The sequence below is a fragment of the Caretta caretta genome, chromosome 16 (genome assembly GCF_965140235.1).
Source record: "Caretta caretta isolate rCarCar2 chromosome 16, rCarCar1.hap1, whole genome shotgun sequence".
NCBI lineage: Eukaryota > Metazoa > Chordata > Testudines > Cheloniidae > Caretta > Caretta caretta.
The window spans coordinates 23,621,648-23,640,196 of NC_134221.1; the positions used below are offsets into that span (position 1 = coordinate 23,621,648).

The following is an 18,549-nucleotide window of genomic DNA, read 5'->3' on the forward strand; positions in this document are numbered from 1 at the left end:
ATTAAATCTGGTTAAACCCCAAGTAAAGTGACCGAAAACCTTGTTTACACTGAAAATTGTTTTTCTGGTATAGCTAGATCAGTTGAGCTATATAGGGAAACCTCCTAAGGGAGATGCAGCTTAATCGGCAAAAGAGAGCTTTGCTGGGATTGCTAGGGCCCCAAATAGGCTAAGCCATGCCAGCCAAAGGCTACGCTGGGGCTTTTTCCAGCATAGCTGTGCTGACTGGAGGTGTATAATTTTTTTTCACTCTCCTACCCAACATAGCTATGCCAGAAAAACTTTCTAATATACCAGTGAACTAAGGCAATTTTACTCCTGTCTTAGCACATCCAGACGGGGTTTGATATGCTTTCGTTTATGTGCATTGGCTTCACACTTGTTAATTTGCCTGAACCTTCTCGGGTGCCTCTGTGCAGTTCTGGGTAAGTGAGTCTCTGGTCCAGTGCAGCATTTCCAGGGACAGTGCTCCCCAGTGCAGTGAGGGCAGTCAGGGGCATCTTGCGCTCTGTGGACCCGCTCACTAAATCCCCTGGAGGAAGGAAATGTAAGCGTTCGGGTCACAGAAGCACCTGCAGCAGATCTATAATATGTGTGCTCGCACTCGCTCACACACTTTCAGACTAACCTGCAGATTAACAGTCAAACGAACCCACTAGGCAGGTGCAGTATTTTTTCTGAGGGGAACCCCTGATGCCGCCTCCGCTGCCATGGTGCAAACAAAACTCACTCTTGTCAGGCCTGCAGGCTGCACCTGTAAGAGGCATTGCTTGACCCCAGTGAGGAGCAAGTGAGTGAAACCAAACAGCTCCTTAAAATGGGCATTGCCCCTTGAATTGCTTAGAAACACCTCGTCAGCTGGGAAGCTTTGCACATCCACCTGCACCAGTCTGACATGCACGAGGCACCGAGCTCTCTGAGAATTGTGCCTCTCTGCTACAAAAGCCACTTAGCCACCTTTTCGGTTCCCCCCCCCCCCCCCCCACGAGTCCTCTTACAGCGCTGGAGCCCAGACAGTGAGTTCTCTACAGACTTGGGAGCTGCTCCGTGTCTCGGGGCCAGTGTCGGGAGGTGGGCGAGAGCCTGTCTCTTTTATGAAGTTAGCCCTTTACAGCCTGTGCATATCGATGCTCCCACGGCCTGATGCCTCCATTTGGCTGGCAGTGTGGAAAACAGCAGACTGCCGGGGCTCCTCCTCACATGGCTTGATAGCTTTTTCCCAGCCTATCTAGGTATGTGCCCAGCGCCCAGCCCCCCAGTATCTGAGCACCATTGATTTCCATGCTCTGCTTTAACAGCTCAGTCTGGCATGGCTCTGAGTCCCCTCAGCTCCTGCTGCTGTCACGAAGGGCTGGACTGGGCCCTTCTCATGGTAGTGTCAGTAGAGATACATGGCTCAGGATTCGCTACCCAGTCACGCTGAGAATGGCCTGCCCTGCTCAGGGCTTGTGCAATGTCCAGAACCGGTGTCCCAGCACAGCCCGGCTGTAGTCACTGCTGCTTTCCCAGGGGTTTAGAGACCTGGACCTGGCGGAGCAGGAGCAGAATGGCTGCTTGTCCTCGTGCCCCCTTCTGCTGCTCAGCTAGTTGGGTTGGGCTGCAGGCGGCAGCCTGGGCATCTGAGTTCTAGTCCTGACTCTGCCTCTGGGGAAACTCACGAAGCCTCTCTGGGTCTCCGTCCCCTCAACAATGCACTGATGCTTGATCTGCTTCAGAGGCGCTCTGTTAGCTTTTCCATGGAGCCCCTGACAAAAGGGCCCCAGAGGCAGCTGCACCAGAGACAAGTCTGGGGAACTTGCAATGCTTGGAGCTGGTCAGGGGCCCTGGCCTCTACTCTGATGGCCTAGGCTCCCATAGATCCAGTGTGGTGTGCCAGGTTAAGGGTGAGAACACCTGCTATGCACAGGGTGATGTGATGCATCACCCGTTAGTGTGCACAGCAAGTCCTGTTGGAGATTTCTTCCCTCCAAGCGTTACACCAGTAAGGGATGATCTGGGCCAATGCAACTGTCTGTCACCAGGGCCCACAATGCTGGCTGCATTATCCAGGCTTGAGTGAGGGAGAACGACCTTGGGTCAAGCTCCTCGAGGTGCTGCAGGTGTTTCAGAGGCTGGGTGGGGGTCACACCCACTGGAAAGGGAGGAATTAGTTGTATTTTATAGGCAGGTTACCTGACTTATCTAGAAAGCCTGGGGCAACGCTGGGATTAGAACTCTGGAGTGCTTTAAAGCTAGTAGAAATGCGCGTGCTTACACACATGCATGCCCGTCCCAAGTTGTCCCCTAAAATCCACAGCCCAGCACCTTCTGTGCACTGCTAAGATTTATGTAGCAGCACCTCTGGTGCCAAGAGCAGTTCCTGTAGCATTCTCCAGGTGCCTGCGGGACTCAGCTTTGCAATTCTCCGAGGCTGAGCGTGACTGAGGAGCCCCCTTCCAGCCTGACAAGCCCTCTTCCACGCCCCCATAACCACATCCGGCCCAATGGGCAGCCCACTGCAGCTGGACTGTCAGGGTGGCAGCGGTGCTATGAAGCACTGGGCACAAAGTCAAGTGCCTTCCGCCACGCAAGACATACATGACAGGTTTCAGAGTAGCAGCCGTGTTAGTCTGTATCCGTAAAAAGAAAAGGAGGACTTGTGGCACCTTAGAGACTAACCAATTTATTTGAGCATGAGCTTTCCATGAAGTGAGCTGACATACGATAATTCTCCAGCTCTACACTGCCTGGCTGCCCCCAGGGCAGCTCTGACACAGCACAGCTCCTGGGTACATGGCCTGATCAGCGAAGGGTAATGTTCAGCTGTACATAACTTCTAGGGGCTGGCTGACATCAGTGGGAGCAAATCAAGGCCAAGTGAGGCAAGAGGCTATAGTGAATGCAACTCGTTAGGCATTGCGTAAAGCCAGCTCTAGTGACGGCAGCCGCTACATTTCAGCCTAGACTTGGCCTGGTGCTGGTGAGTGTCCAAGGGGCAACAATCCTACCCTGGCCCCCAGGGGGGCTGCAACAGATTCTCCCCAGCTCCGACTCCTGCTCCAGCCAGACCTAAAGCTTGTCATAAATGATACTGACGACAACCCAGGAGGCTAACAATTTTAGAAATCTATTAGCAATGGTCAAAACAACAAAAAGCAAAACATCACACAAAAATTTTAAATAATATGTTTAATTTTTTGAAATTTGTATTTGAATGTTTGTGTTTGTCTTCATGGCTGAAATAAGAGATTTTAAAATGAATTTTTTTGGTCAGTTTAGTCTCGCTCCCACATTTATTTCGAAAAAAACATTTTTGGCATTTTCTTACTTTTAAAATGATAAATGATACAGTTTCAACACAAACGTTGCCAAACAGCTTCTGTGCAGAATATGTTCATGATGAAAAGGGGCTGTTAGTTTACTTTGGAAATTTCAACCAGCTGTAATGATTATTAGCAATCTGATGGTAGCACCTCCAGGCCCACACTGAACCACATAGTGAGAGCCAAGGTCTGCCCATAATGCCCACAAGCTAACGTGACAAAAGGGCCGAGAAAGGCAGTGCCACCAGCTTCTTTTGCAGAGTGGGACCTGAGGCCCAAAACAATTATTCCCTGGCCTAAACTCACACCGGAAATCAATACCAGGGACCGTAACCAGCTCTTCCAAGCAGTGGGCCAGGACTTTAACCACAAAGACAGTCTTCCCCTCAAAGCCCTGTCCTAGTGGTCGCTTCTCTTTGGTATCATATTCAAAGCCACTCAGGACTCATAACCATGATCTTTTAGTAGCCACCTATTTTGCTAGGAAAATCAATTAAATTAGCTCTATAAAAGTGTTAGTGGCGGGTACAGTTTCTAAGCAAAGCTAGATCACCAGGTAAGAGTAAGACAATTCAAATGGAAATATTGTGGCCAAGTTTTAAAAAAATATTTAAAGCAAGATTATCGCAAATTCTCTTAATTTAGAGTGGGAGCCAGCTGTCAGCTACAGATCTCCAGTCCCCCTAGACATTCTCTTGTCCTGCCCCACTCCCTCCCCCACACCTCCACCTGATATTAAGATGCCTCACAATGAGCTATTCCCCTGCTAAGAACGCAGTTCATGCTGAGAGGCCACACGTTTCTCCCGGTAGCGAGCTCTGCCCCGCTGTACAAAGCTGCACATTAAACGGAATAGCCCACAGCGATTCATGACACCCCATTACGTAGGGGGTGTGGGCCAGGCAGTTCACAGATTTGTGCAAACAATAGGTAGTGTCTTTCTTGTCTTGGCAAACAAGAGCTCCACATCCTCCATCTCGTCAAGTGATGGCTTCATTGTTTCCCCATGATAATTTCATTATTTCCTTTGAATACATTGTGTAGGTTGCTAAGCCACACATAGCAACAAGTGTCTGCTTGTCTCCATGACCCAATCCTTCTGTGATCAATATTAAGCAGCGCTAACAAATCACGTCTCATTAAATAGTCTCTTTTAAAAAAAAAAATCATAACCTATTAATCTGAGGTATCAAAAGCTGACTGGACATCTGACTGCTTCTTAGCTGGTCAGGGAAACAACCAGTGGGAATAAATACTGACAAATACAGCCATCAGAACTGCCACAGGGTCCATCCAGCCTGGTAGCCTGCTGCTCACAGTGCCTGGCACCAGATGCTTTAGACTGGGGTGCAAGGAGGCCCTTGCTGGCCAGCTAAGGACTAGCCTGCCACAAGAGAAAGTTCTTCCCACCCAGTCATTCAGAGGTTGCTTCATGGCCCAAGGCAGAAGGGTTTATAGCCGTCGTAAAGCGACATCATGGCCAATGTAATTGTGGCTGTTCTCATTCGTATAACTGTGTAAGGCTCTTTCTGCAAATCCTACCAAACACTTGGCCTCTGTGATACCTCTTGGCATTGAGTTCCACAGGTTATTTGCCGTGGTGGTTTTTCTAATCATCCTTTCTATCAGTTAAAAATTCTTGACTTTTAACTTCATTGTTATGCAAAAAAGTAAATAACAATAGCTCCGAACTGTTTTTCTCTAAACTGTTATTTTAGTGACCTCTAGTCTGTTATGAAGCCCTTCTCCTTAGCCACGGAGTCTACCTGGGATGGAGGTGAGGGTGGGAGGCAGGGGCGGGGCGGGGGGGTGGAGGGGAGAGAGACCAAGCCAGGGGAACTGGCTGTGCAGTGTGAGTCTAGGCTCCTGGATCCATAATCTGGAAGCTTTGGGTTTTCAGGGCCACATTTGCACACCAAATAAAGGCTAAATGCCCCTGCTGTTGCAACACTTAAGGCCCCACTCCCCTTTTCTGTGAGTAGCCCAAGCCCCGTCTCTAGCAGAGGGCCAAGCAAGGCACGTCCTGGATGGGATACAGAGGCTCTCTGCACGCTGACTAACGCACTCTCTCCTTGGATTTAGGGTTCTGAGAGGAGCTTTTCCAGGTGACGCCCAGTCCCCCCTCCTCCTGGGCTCTCCAAACAGAAGGCAGGTCCATGGAAGCCAGGCGCAACGGCCATCTTGATTTCCTCCTGGAGAACCACAGCCTCCCACACAAAACTGCTGAACTTGTGCAGCGAAAACCAAGGCAGGCCTGGGGATCCTGCCAGGCAGGAGGCTTCCCTGCCCTTCTCCTCACTGGCCATTCACACGTGACCTATTTCCTTTGCACCTGGCTGCTGTTCCTCTCTGGGCCTTGGGTAGGTAGCACCATTCTGCTTTGCTAGTCTGCCATGAAACGGGGAGGGACAAACTTTGAAAGGCTCAGCTAAAACACCCACTCGAAAGCTGTTTTCCCAAATGGGATTGGAACCTCATTGGTTCGGTGGGGCTAGTAAGCAAAGCTACCCTCCAGCCCCCAGGCTGGTTAGTGTCCCCCGAGGAGAGGTGGGGATTGCAGCCCCATTTCCTCACTGGGTGCATGCCTGCTGAGTAATCAGAGAAATGTAGGGCTGGAAGGAGCCTTGAAAAGCCACGAAGTCCAGCCCCCCGCACTGAAGCAGGACTACACAACCTAGCTGTGATCCTGTCGCACTTCCCAGCCAGCTGATGGCTCCGCCAGCTTTCCCTGCCCCCGTCTCTTGCCTGTTAGAACAGTTAAAGCTCACAGGCTTTCCATACCGGGGCAAAAACCGAAATGACTCGTTCCATGAAAATACCATGCAGGGCTCTGGGGCGGCTGAAGGCTCAACATGAGCCAGTCAGTCAGTGGGGCATGGCACTTTGTGAAACGGTGGGTGTAACATGGGGGCAGAACTAGGTGTGTCTAGCTAGAAGAGTGTCGTTTCTGGCTCACTAGCCAGGGCAAGAACCAGTCCTTTAATGTTAGCTCTGTCCTTCAGGCACTAACTGGGCTGGAGGCAAAGTGAAGGAAAAGGTAACGCGCTCTCCTTACCACTCACTCATCTAATGCCTGAGCACGTCACGTTAAAAGGCAGCACACGAGGTAGCCCTGGCACCGGCCGAGCCCCCTCCTGTTCTGTCCGCACAATAAAACTTTCCCTCCCCTCACCCGCAATGCTTGTACGTAGTCTCGCGTCAGCCGGCTTTCCATTCGTGTTGCTGCTGCTCACCCAGATGTGCTGGGCTTGGTGCAGGAATCACGTGGTGAGAGTCTCTGGCCTGTGCCTTGCAGAAGGTCAAACAGACTGCTCGCCATGAGCCCCGCTGGCCTTAACGGCTATGAAGGAACGGTATTGACCACACCTCTGAGGGCCGCGTCAGCCCATCAGCTCAGCATTGTTTCTCCAGATCATGATTTCAGGAGCGCAGTAAAGGGTGTACTGCAATCAGTGGGCTTTAATAGCGTGTTTCTGAATTACTGTAGATTCCCCAGGTTGCCTTGCTAGGCCAGCCCAGCTCTAGACGGATGCCACTTAGCTGGACTCACTTAGCTCACCGATGCGCAGCCCAAACAAACAGCAGCATTGAAGCCTTGTGGGGGTCTCCCTGAGACAGCCCCTATTTCACTCTAATCGCAAGGGGCTTCATGTGCCCCCCAGCCTCCTCTTCCTTCCCCTTTCTAACATTGCTACATGACAGTGTGCTTTGCCCCCTCAGCAGATAAACCGCTCCTGCCATGCGCTAACAGCCCGAGAGGGTACCACCAGGTGTGTGGGAGCAAAGGCCTAAGTCCCCCTGCTCCCCTTAGCCTGTGTTAGTGAGAGAAGATTAGTGGAGACCTGGTGAATGTGTTCAGCAAGACACCCTCGCGCCTGGCCGCAGAGGTTAGTAGGCTGTTGGAGACTAGCAGGGTCCTTTCCTGCTCTTCCAGGTTAAAAGCCAGGGCCTTGTAGATGAACAACAACAAACCAAACCTGCACGTGCTTTGTCTCCTTGCACCGCTGGTGTCCACAAATGGCCAGCAATAACATGACCTGCAGGCCATGAAGTGCAGAGGGAAAGCAAGGTGTGTGAACAGCAGGACCAGCCAAAGTGCTGCATTGTAAAGGACCGTTTGGATGCCCACTACTGCCCTCAGCAAAGGGGACTGGTGCAGTGCGAGGCACCTGTAGTGTTCCCATCACACCTCCTGCCGGGGTTAGACGCGGGGTGCTTGGAAACAGGCACTCTGAGACAGACGGTAGCTGGGTTTTGTTTTGTTTTTCATTTTTAAACCAGCTAATTTTAATCTCCCTGTATGCTAGATGGATGAACTACACTCATTACCAGCTGTCTAGTGGAGTGCTGCGCAGAGGCAGAGGGTGTGTTAGCCTGCTCTCGCTGGTCTTTGCAGCAGCCGATTTCTGCTCCTATGTTCCTCGGCACAGAGCACACGTGCGCTCAGTATCAGGTTTGCTGCATATTATAGCTGAGTAAATGCTGATTTTAAAGACACCGGGCTCTGTGATTTGTCATTGTTTAGCCTCATGAAGAGTCACGTTACTGCATGTTAATATGTCCTGGTTTAATGACAGGCAAGGCAGGCATTCAGCCTACTCTAGCTTTACCTCCAAGGAAAAGCTGCCTTCATGCTGTGGCTGACTCCTGTGGACCTGGTCCATTTTGCATGTCCAAAGGCCAGCAAGATGTGACACTGTTCCCATCCAGCCCCCGTAGTGGCTGTTACATGCTGGCTCATGTGATACACTAGCCCCCAGCTGAACGGTTGTTCACTGAAGCTATTTACTCTCTGCTCAGTAACATAGTTTAGACACTGCCAAGCACGGACTGGAGCTGGAATGAGTCCATAGAGTCAGCACTGGAGTGGGACGAATATTCCGTCTCAAAGGCCAGCCGAGCCATGGGCCCTGCTTTTCAGAACCCTTTCAAAGTAACCCACGCAGCGGTTATGCTGAGAGTTAATGAGCGCTTTGTGTAGGATGCAGGCCTTTCCAGCTAATGGCCACCTCCTTCCCAGCAGACTATGGAACAGAGAGGTAACTACACTGTCTTTTATAGCCCTGATTCAGCAAAGCACGTTAAGCATGGTCTTTGGCCCACCCCAACTCAGCAAAGCAGGGCTTTAAGCATGTGTTTAGTTGTGTTCCTGAATCAGGCCCATAGGCCAATAGAGGCATTATTACCTAATTTGTTCAGCTGGTACCCGGACAATCCCAGTGCTGAGTGAAGACACTGTGGGCACTTCCTGCCAGCGTCATCCGTGTTCCCCATGGTAGCGCTAAAGTAATAATAGAAACTACCTGGTTCTGCTGTCGTGTGGCCCGTCAGGAGCTGAGTATACTCCTGAAGCAGCGTTCTTCCTGCAGCACTTTCCAAATATCATCAGGAATCACTTCGTCTGCTAGTTTTCTGGGGCCAGAACTTGGCAGTTGCTTGTAAGAACTCCAGCAACACTGCACCTTGCATGTGTGACTTCTGTTAGCTTTGAGGCAAGTGTTGGTTTAGTGCAGCATGGAGGCTGTTCTCTTCATGCTGTCTCCCCTCTTGCAGTCTGATCCAGCTCCCACTGGAGATAATGGGAGTGTGTCTACTGATTTCAGTTGGGTTTTGGCTCAGGGCCTTGAAACCCTCCTGGTTAATTACACTCCACTGCATGACCTTTGAGCCCAAATTTTCAAACCAGGTGACTGAAGACCCTGTGGCAAGGTTTTTATACATAGTTACCATTATTGGACAGTGTCAGCAATTGCCCAGCCAGTTGTTTGTGTGCGTATGTTGTTGACCCACAGGCACAGCTGCAGGGTTTGTGTGTACAAATACAGGTAGGTGCACACTGAGTCACAGCACATGCAGGCCGTTATTTGGGCTTTGCTGTCGCCTAGCTGTGAGTTTTCTCCCTAGGGATGTGTGGTGTAAAAAGCTCTTACAGTTGTATGAGAAGGGATTTTGCTGGCTTGGTATGCCTAGCACAGCCTGATAATTATAACTAAGAGCCATGTCAAGTGGTTAGTGCCTAAGTTAACTATCTCCCCTAAACCCTGCTGCTCTCAAGATCACTTGTTAGGGTCACTTGGCAAAGCCACTCTGATCCTATGGAGAGAAGAGCCACAGACGTGCCTGTGCATAGATGTGAGCCATATTCTCCATGAGTGCGAGTGTCACGGTCCTGCCTGCCTGCTCATGAAGAGGGCTCAGGTGTGCAATGCCTATTGCCCCCGAGGTCCGGCATGAGCTGCGGCAGAGCAACGGGCTTGAAGGTGCGACTCCCACACAATATCCCCAAGGTTCAGGCAAACTGAGAGCCGGGTCCTGGGTGGCTCCTTGGAACCAATTCAACCCTCGTCTCTAATTTATTCTTCCTAAGGATACCAGCTAAGTTACAAAGAAGAGGAACCCCAGGCAAGTATCCTCAGGGTTGAGCACTGTTTAACGTCATCATCTGCCCTTCAGTTTGCACGGTGTTGAAACCCAGGAAAGTTCTTTGCTCTGCTGCAGAAAGCAGCAATGGAACGAGATGTGACAGCAATAGCCACCCAGCAAACAGGAGTTAGAAATACATTAAAAAAAAAGGCAGAACCTGTATTTTTAAGTGAATTGCAAAATTTATTACAGTGGTTTGATCCTGACAAGAACATTGCTAACAACCTCCTGCCAGAGAGGGAATGGAGAGGGCAGAGGGGAGAGAGACACTTAAGGACACTTTGCATTTTCTGAAAATAAAACATATTTTAAATCCCAAACCGTATTCCCCAGCTCCTTAAATCCACGAAATACAAAGTGAAACTGAACCACGGCCGTGGAGAGGCAAATGCATGAACATGTCGAAATGCAGAAACAAACATGCTCATCTGCATCTAATAAGCTTCCAGAAAATGAGCTGCTTATAGTCACAAAACTCTGCCAAGAAGGTAGGCGGCAGCCGTGCACAAGGCCTGCAAAGCGCCAAACTTCAGGAGAAACCGCGTTTCTCTGGGTACAAAAGTCCACTCTAAACAAGCACCTGGAATGGAAAATATATCGGACCCCACCCCTTACAAAGGGCCATTATTCACCAAGAATATGACCTGTGTTGACAGGGAGCTTCAGAACAGGGAGCACACAGCAATGTCGTTTAAGCCTGGCCTGTGCTGGAGCCTGGGAAAGGTCCCGTGCTCGGGGAATAGTAAAGGACAGTTGAGCTGAAGTAAACCAACGTGGCAGCCAGAATCAAGCACCTTCTGGTTTTACCTTGCCCTGCTAACTAAAGCGGGAGGGGGATGCATCCACGGTCAAAGGGGCGCTCTTGTATCTTCAGCTGTTCTCACCTCCCTGGGTGGGAAAGCTCTATTAACTGACACACATGAACATGCTGCCAATGGACAGACGCTGCTAACCAGGGCTTGAAGCAATACACTGCTGGGGGGCCAGGGTGATGCTCGGACGTCTCACCATTGGGCTGTAGGTTATGGTCTAATTACTCCCAGCCAGAGGAAGCAGGCAAATGGGGAGTGGAGTAGAAACCCTACTAACCAGCTCAGGAACCCAGGGCAGCCTTTATGCACATGGCCGACACATTTGTACTATGGCCGCTAATTCAGATGCACACACAGAAGACCCAGAGAGCAGAAAGAAATCCCTTTCTTCTCATATTCTCTCTGGAGGCTCTGTATCCTGCACTGGCTTGAATAGCATGAGGCTCAGAAGGGCTGTGGCCAGTTCATTACCCAGCTGCAGAACCCCTGGGCCGGGACTTTGTGCCACCTGGTCCTATAGTCCTCCAGCAGGGTCAAGTGCTTCGCTTTGACTTCAGTGTCCAAAAATGGAGGGGACACTAAATAAAAACGTGGAGGAAAATACAACATGAGTGAGCCAGGAGAGGCAGAGTGGAAAGGGTACAGTATGGTGCAGCTGGGCACAGTGTACAGGACCCTGAGTAGAATAAACAGAGAAAATGGTCAAAAGGGACTTTGACTCCACTAAGATAGTGCTCAGGTGATTGATTGTATTTGGTGCTAGGCTACTGCCAAAGGTTCCCCCGGATCCAGCCCATGGGAAGCATTCCCTAGAGCACACACGGAGCAGCTGGTGAGATGTCACAGTCAGAGTTGTCATTAGATATGGTGAGAAAAAAAGGTCCTTTGATGGTTACCTCTTACCCCTAGTCTATTTCCTGTGGCGCATCTCAGCCCTGTTCATTCCTGCTAATTCTGCCACTGCACACATACCAGGCATTATGTGGAGAAATCCAATAGGTGGGTTCAGGAGACTGTGCTTCTTGATTGACTCTCCGACTGGGGGAGCTGCACCCCAGTTGCTCTGGTCCCTAGATTACAAGAACACAGCTGGTGGCCAAGAAAGCACCTGAGTGGGAACGGGGAATGTTGTGGTGCAGAAAAGCAAGGGAAGCTGCAGCTGGAAACCTTCCAAAGAGAGTGAGATGGGACTGGAGGCGGGAGAAAACCTTCCCGGAGATGGAGGCTGAGCTAAGAGCTGGGGCCAGAGCTCAATGGAGTTGCGAGCGTCCCTGCTGAAATGTCAGCATCAGGGCCAGACTCTGCTCCATGGTGTGACCGGGGTCACTGAAGCAGTTGGAATGGAGCCGCTCTGGATCGTCCCTGGCATGCCTGGGTGTTGCAGGTCAGTGTGCAGGGGCCAACCTGAGGCTAAGGGCTGAGCACTGAAGCCATAAAGCACAGTTTGAAACTCCAGGATGACACCCCCCGTCCCTGGTGCCCTGCTGCCCACCCGCTGCAGGCAGCCCCCTGGACACTCATTAGCAGGATGAGGCAGAACTTGTAATCGCTGCTGTGCCGGACTGGGGGTGGGGTGAGTGCTGGCCCTCCCTGTTAGCCAGCCACAAAACTTGAATAAACAGCACTGTAGCCAGTCAGGAAGCTGCTTATTCAGAAAGGGAGCCTTTGCCGCCCACCCCTGCACACACAACCGGCCACATTCAGCTCAGCAACAGCCCGGTGCAGTTACACCAGGGAGGAATTTGTCCCAGCAACCCTGCTCTCCACCCTGCTTGGAACGAGGAATGGTACGTTCCACTGCGCCTGCATCCCTCAGTCCGAGTCTGCACCTGCTCTTCACCCCACGGGGAATGGGGCAGCTCGTGGGGAAAAGGATGGCTCTCCACTGTCCAGTTCCCCGTTCCTTCCTGTAACAGTCTCCTGATTCATGTAACTGCAGGAGTCCATCAGCCCGTCCTAGGGGCACACTTGCCTGGCCAGCCCGCAAGCAGCTTCCAGCCCAGGGGGGTGCAGGACACAGGCTAGGAGATGCAGAGATGAATGACTGAACAGAGGAGCTGCGATTTCTCAGCACTTGGATACTATGGGGCTGTGCTATAATATTGACCTCAGAGAACAAGGCGATTCCCCAGTCAGAATGTGACCAAAAGTCTGCTAAGGCCCCTGACGCTGGTCAGCCGGCCTATTGCTGCAGCTGTGCACTGGCTGTGGTGACACGGTGACCCTATCTCAAGCACTATCTCCTGACCCAAAATGGCTTTCCTGAGCTCTGGGGCTCAAAATCCCAGGCCCGCCTGGGACACAGGGCAGGAGCAGGATGGTGATATGATCATTTCTCTTCCCTGGATTTAATGGCTGGATCCAGGTACATGTAGGTGGTTGCATTTTCCCCAGTACCCTGTCCCAGTCTATGTCCATTCCAGGGGGCTCTAGCATCTCCGTTCTGCAAACTATTCCACAAGGCAGTCTCCCTGCTCAACCCCTGCAGGCCCATTGCTTGCTCCACAAAGTGTTTCACCCCCAGGGAGGTGGCGACAACCACAGAGCATCATTTGGAGAAGCCCTGGGCTGTCGGAAGGCTAAAACCAGCAAGGTATCTTTTTACCTCTCTCTCCCCCCTTTGCAAGTGGGGTCCTGAGATATGTTTGTGGGCAGAAGGTGAGGGGGCAGGGTTAGGGCAGACAGCTGCTGAGGAAAAATCAGTCAAAATGAACATAAATAAGAGAAAAGCCATTTCTAAGATTTAATCCTCCACACCCTGGAATTTGTGTTAAGCCAAATCGATGCTATGTAGTCAGGGAAAGCCAAATGTAGGACAGGCAATGGTCCCAGAAGGGCAGTCCGCACAGAGTGGAACATATTCGTCTTAGAGCTGTTAAACCATAGTTACTGTATATTAAAATAAATCATCTGAAACTTTCCAATAGTACTGGTTAAATATAATCACCGGGCGAGGCGGCGATGGACAGGCAGTGCTGCTAGGCCCGCCCCCCCAGCTTCCTTCTGCCTCTCCTGCATGCTCCCAGCAGGGAATGTCTCTGAGGAGCTCCGTTGCGAGTCTCTTGTCGGGACGAGCCACACTCAAGTCCGCTTGGCATGCAGCATTTCAATGAGCAGGTTGTTGCAAGGCACCTCCCCGCTCAGGTGCTTGTGGTAGAGGTACTCCTCGGCCTGCATGCTGAGGGAGCGGATCTCAGCCAGCCGCAGAAGGAGCTGACGGAACTTGTCTGCGGAGTGAGGGTAGTGGCAGATGGTGTACTCCAGCAGAGCTGCGTTGGCTTTCTCCTGAGCATCCTTCGACAGGCTGTGGTTTTCCAAATATTTCACATCTGCAACAGGAAAACAAAAGGCAGCGTCTCATGAAATGGCTCAAAGCGCAGCCCTGTGTCACATTTACATCAGACCCCATTATGGACCCACAATGCACCTAGACACTGGTCTCTAAGAACGCTGCAGTGCTGCTCCAGACAGCACTTCCTCCAGTCCCAGGGCGGCCGCACACATTCCAGGGGAGATGCCCACACCTGGTGCTCTTCTGCGGGGACGTTCCTATTATTGTTGTTTTTCTGACTCTCAGGTAAAAGGGATTAAGTCTACAAGAGGCTGCTCTTTTTGTATGGAAAAGCATAGCATTAAGGGACAACAGGAACCTGGGAGGAGACAGGAAAGACTGAAGGACAGAAGTGCTTACACCCTTCTGCTTCCATCTGTATCACCACCACTGCAATGGTAGGACACTGACTGTGAGACACACCCTCCTCTGATCTCTGCTGGGTGCTCTAAAGAAAGATTAAATCCATCCAGTGTGCCACAGGGAGGGAGGAAATCCCGACACTCTGCCCCCCACATTCAGCAATGAGTTTAATGCTGAGCATGTGAGCCAGTTCTTACGTGTGCGAGTACTCTACTGAGAGGCCATTGCTGTCCAAACAATCGTTGCACCTGATTGAATCTGCTAGCACTTTTGAGACAGAGAATTCCAAACCCTGATCTCCCAGCAAGTGGGAAATAAAACCCTGCTCCATTGCCAAGTTCCCATCAAATCCTGCAGGTACCGGGGTGGGGAAGGGGAAGGAGTTTTGGGGAGAGTTTCTTGTGGACCGTCCCACAGGCCCTAGTAAGGTGGTGAAGCATCTCGGCGACACTCTCAGGAAGAGAGCTGGGCAGCAAATGTTCATCAAAGAGTTTTCTCTATGAAAAAATGTGAAAAAAACTTGTTATGCTTTTTCACCTGTTCTTTGACCTGCTTGAGTCATGAATGCACGAGGAACTGGCTTGGAGCTTGAGGAAAGAGGGTGTTTGTGAGAGGAAAGCACTCTGGGCTGGAGGGAGGGGACTAGCAAGGCCACACAGGACCAGCCTCGGGGTGGGTTTTGGTGTTCACTTAATCAGTCAGCCCCCGAGAGTAAAGAGAGTCTGCCGCAAGGGGATGAGGGCACCAAACCATGAAAGTGGGCAAGTCACAGCAAGGCTATGCAGCCGAGTACAAAGCACTGGGAAGAGGAACGACTAGAGGTGAAAACGTTCAGCTTAACAGGAGAGGCGGGAGAGAGAGTGTGTGTGTGTATATACACATGCGGGGGGGGGGGGGGGTGTTCTGCGATCCACAGAAAAGGGTGGGAGAGAGAGAAGTGGCCTAGCTAGAAAATGGAATTGTTCTTATACCGTATAAGGGACGGGAAAAACCTACGCAGGAACCCTGCCCCTTGTTATAAAACAGAGTAGCAGAAGACAGATGAACTACTAGAGGACCTTAGGGACCTTTTCATCCCTCATTTGTATGAGCAGAACCATGGAGGATACTGCAGAGCCAGCGGGGTACAGCCAGAATCCAGGCAGCTAAACAGCTGCCAGGTCAGCAAGTTCGCAGCTTCTAGAGCTGATGAATTTTTAATGGCTGCTGTGCCCACTTCCATCTCACACAATCAAAGAAAATCTTATAGGCCATTAGCCTTAGAGCTCATCCATTTCTGAATGTCTATGAAAAGACTGGCTTAATTCCCTGATAAACCTGGTGTTTTCAATGTGGCAACAGAGCTCAGTAAACATAGTAACCCTGAGCCTTTATGCCTCGCAAGTGTCTAAACAATTCTCCGGTAACACTGTTGTTGCCTGGAACTGGCCTTACTGAAATGCAAGGCAGAAAGCTCTCCGGTGCGGAGCCACCACCTAGCTACTGAGAGACACAGCTCCTAGCACATTGAGCCCTACATGAGCACCCCCAGATTATCCTTATAATCTGCACACCTTGCTGTGGGTTTCAAATCAGTAAGACCAGGATGCCGCCCTGGTAAAAGATCATGATAAAAAAATCACTTAAAAGCACTTGCTGCTGTTTGTGAGAGAAGAAAACACAAACCCACACCCTGGCTTTCGTCTGTCCCTAGTGGGGCTAATGCCTGACTGTAATCCTATTTTCCATATCAAGCCACTCTTCAGTCAGGTACTTCCCGGCAGCCATAGAGCCCAATCTCACGTCCACGATCTGCGGCTCTGCTATCTTGGACTGTGACCTCATAAGCCAAGCAGGGTTGATCCTGCCCACGGCGAGGAGGAACCTCTTCCTCCAGGACAATGCTGAGCCCAGTGCTCCAGTGGGCTGCATTCTGATGGAGGTACCACCGTTCAGGTGAGATGGACCCAGAACCTGGCCACCAATCAGTATTAAGTGGTAATTTGACAAAAATCAGAGTGAGTTATCCAAATGTCAGCACTTAATTGTACTCTAGTCAGATCCCAAGGGAAGGGTTTGGCTTCACTGGGCTAATCGAATGTGCAGTTCATTTCTCCTGTTTGCTCTCTCTGACACCAAGGCCATGTCTGCACTCGCGAGCTTACAGTGGCACGGCTGCCCCGATGCAGCTGCGCCGCTGCAAGGCTGCTCGTGTAGCCGCTCTAGGCCGATGGGAGAGAGCCTCCGCCGCCGACATAAGACCACCTCCACCAGCGGCGGGAGCTCTGCTGGCGGGAGAAGCTCTCTCACTGGCAGTGTTGGGCACACCACCACTTTTTTCCCCGCACCCCCTGAGGGACATAAGTGTTGCCAACATAAGTGGTAGCATAGGCATGGCTTTAGTCTTTCTGGCCACTCCAGGTCCTTTAAGGAGTTTTATGACAACTCTTCCCAGCAGGTGGCAGGATGCTATTCTGGCACTTGACAATACAGAAGACTTGAGTTTTCCATTTTTGTTCGGCTAATTAATTTCATTTTTTAAATCTAACATGTTGAAATCTGGGTGATGTGTGTATTTAACAAAGGCTTTGGTAAAATGGTACTAAACATACTCCATGTTATTAGGCTACTACAGAAGTACACAATGATCATACCTGAGCCCCGACTTACATGAGACCGTGCTATAAACATCCGCTCTGAAAACATTTGGGCCGATGGAGTTAACAGGATTGCCTGTACTTGGTGGAGCTGCAGCCACAAGTGCCATTATGTCTGATAGCAAATCTGTTACGTCTGTGTGCACGTATCCAGTGGAGAGATGGGCCTCGGCAACCAGCCCTTTTAGGTTCAAGTTCAGATGAGAGACGGCAGCTCAAACGTCTTGAAGCTGAATATTGTGAAGAGTCAGAATTGGGTCCAGATTTGGAGCATGGCAGTTTGGAGTGTTTGGGCCCAGAGGTTTCCTTCTACCCATTATAGACACTATTAGATCTTAGTGTAATAAAGACTCAGCAGTTCCCTGGAAATGCCTTCACGCGAGACTGCCTCAAACGTCTGTAATACAAAGGAATCTGTAACAGAAATTGCCCAGGGAAAGGACTGAGCAAGAATACACAGTGACTTACAGGGAAAAGATTAGGGTACAAATTCCTGGGGTAATTCTATTGACTGCTGTAGGGTTTTACACCAAGACTGAATTTGGCTTTAGAACTGCAGAAAAGTAGAATGAGTTAATGTTCTACCCAAATGGATTAAAGACTTTAAAAAGTATATTAGACAGATGAGAAGCAGTGATGGCAAAGGAAGTCTCTTGGTATGTGTGGAGAGAAACACAATCATCAAGTATGTGCTTCTGAGATGGATGAGCTACTGAACTTCTTCCTGGAATCTGTCTCCAACAAGCAAAATAAAACAAAGTCTGGAATAGACAATGGAGACAGGATGATAAGAGGCAGGTCATAGAGTACTTGGAAAAGTTAAATATATACAGATCAGCAGGCCAGTAGGATAAGCACCCCAAGGCTTTTGGAGAATGAACTCAGTCATTGGATACCATTACTGGAAGTGATGGAGAATCAGGCTTAGCAGACCAATGGTACTACTTCTGTAAATGTTTATTTGAGTGAGGGTCTACAGAAGTGGCCCCTCCATGATGGAAAGGAATGCAGCAGATACAATGTAGCTAGACTGTAGCAAGCGCTTGATACAGAGTCTCACACATTATTACTGCACAAATGTTTCCAGCTGGTTTTGATATGAGCAGTTACCTGGAATGAAAACGGGCTGAAAAGCCCTAACAAAGAGCCATGACACAATCTGCTCTGCCTCACAATGGCTACGTGCCCACTGCCCTTTCCAAATGTTTTAATTTTAATAAATACCTCTACATGGTCTGGAAAAGGGGAACTCAGAATCAGCGCATAACTGAAATTTGGCCCCAGTTCATCAAAGCAGCCAAGCACGTGCTTAAGTGCCATTAGGCTTTAAGGTGAGCAGGTGTTTAAGTGCTTTGTTGAACTGGGGCCTAAACTGAAAGGAGTTGCAACCTTTTTCGGTAAATATCTATCACAGAGGCCTATCAGACAGTGGAGCAGTCTCATAAGGGAAGTGGCGGAAGCCTCATTGCTCCAGTCAGATGAATAAAGCCCCCAAGAATATGCCATAGGGAACAATCCTGAACTGGCTGAGGGCTGGACACGGCGATGATCTAATGGGCAGTTCCCATCTCACTGTTGCTTTGTACTGTGTAGCATAGTCACAAAGTATCTGAGGTTCTGTATAACATACACTTTATCAGATCAGAATTCCCTTGTCACTCCTGTGGCACATTTGTTCTTAA

General features: G+C 50.2%; 2 protein-coding genes across 3 annotated transcripts in view; one reads left to right on the forward strand and one right to left on the reverse strand.

Moving 5' to 3' along the window:
* ADGRD2 (adhesion G protein-coupled receptor D2) overlaps positions 1-7,797 on the forward strand; it is a 68,447-nt gene extending 60,650 nt beyond the window's left edge. Inside the window, exons 27-28 of one of the 2 annotated variants that reach the window (XR_012665230.1) lie at positions 5,385-5,662; positions 7,610-7,797. Coding sequence is in view for 1 of the 2 variants with exons in the window: in XM_048823171.2 (XP_048679128.1) it covers positions 5,385-5,392 (8 nt within the window). In the remaining variant the exon portion in view is untranslated. Of the gene's footprint in view, positions 1-5,384 lie in introns of both variants that reach the window. The other variant, XM_048823171.2, reaches the window with a different exon arrangement.
* Positions 7,798-9,887: 2,090 nt separating this feature from the next.
* Positions 9,888-18,549, reverse strand: part of NR5A1 (nuclear receptor subfamily 5 group A member 1) — a 65,593-nt gene continuing 56,931 nt past the window's right edge. Inside the window, exon 7 of the mRNA XM_075120403.1 lies at positions 9,888-13,866. Coding sequence (XP_074976504.1) covers positions 13,619-13,866 — 248 coding nt within the window. The 3' untranslated portion in view covers positions 9,888-13,618. The remainder of the gene's footprint in view (positions 13,867-18,549) is intronic.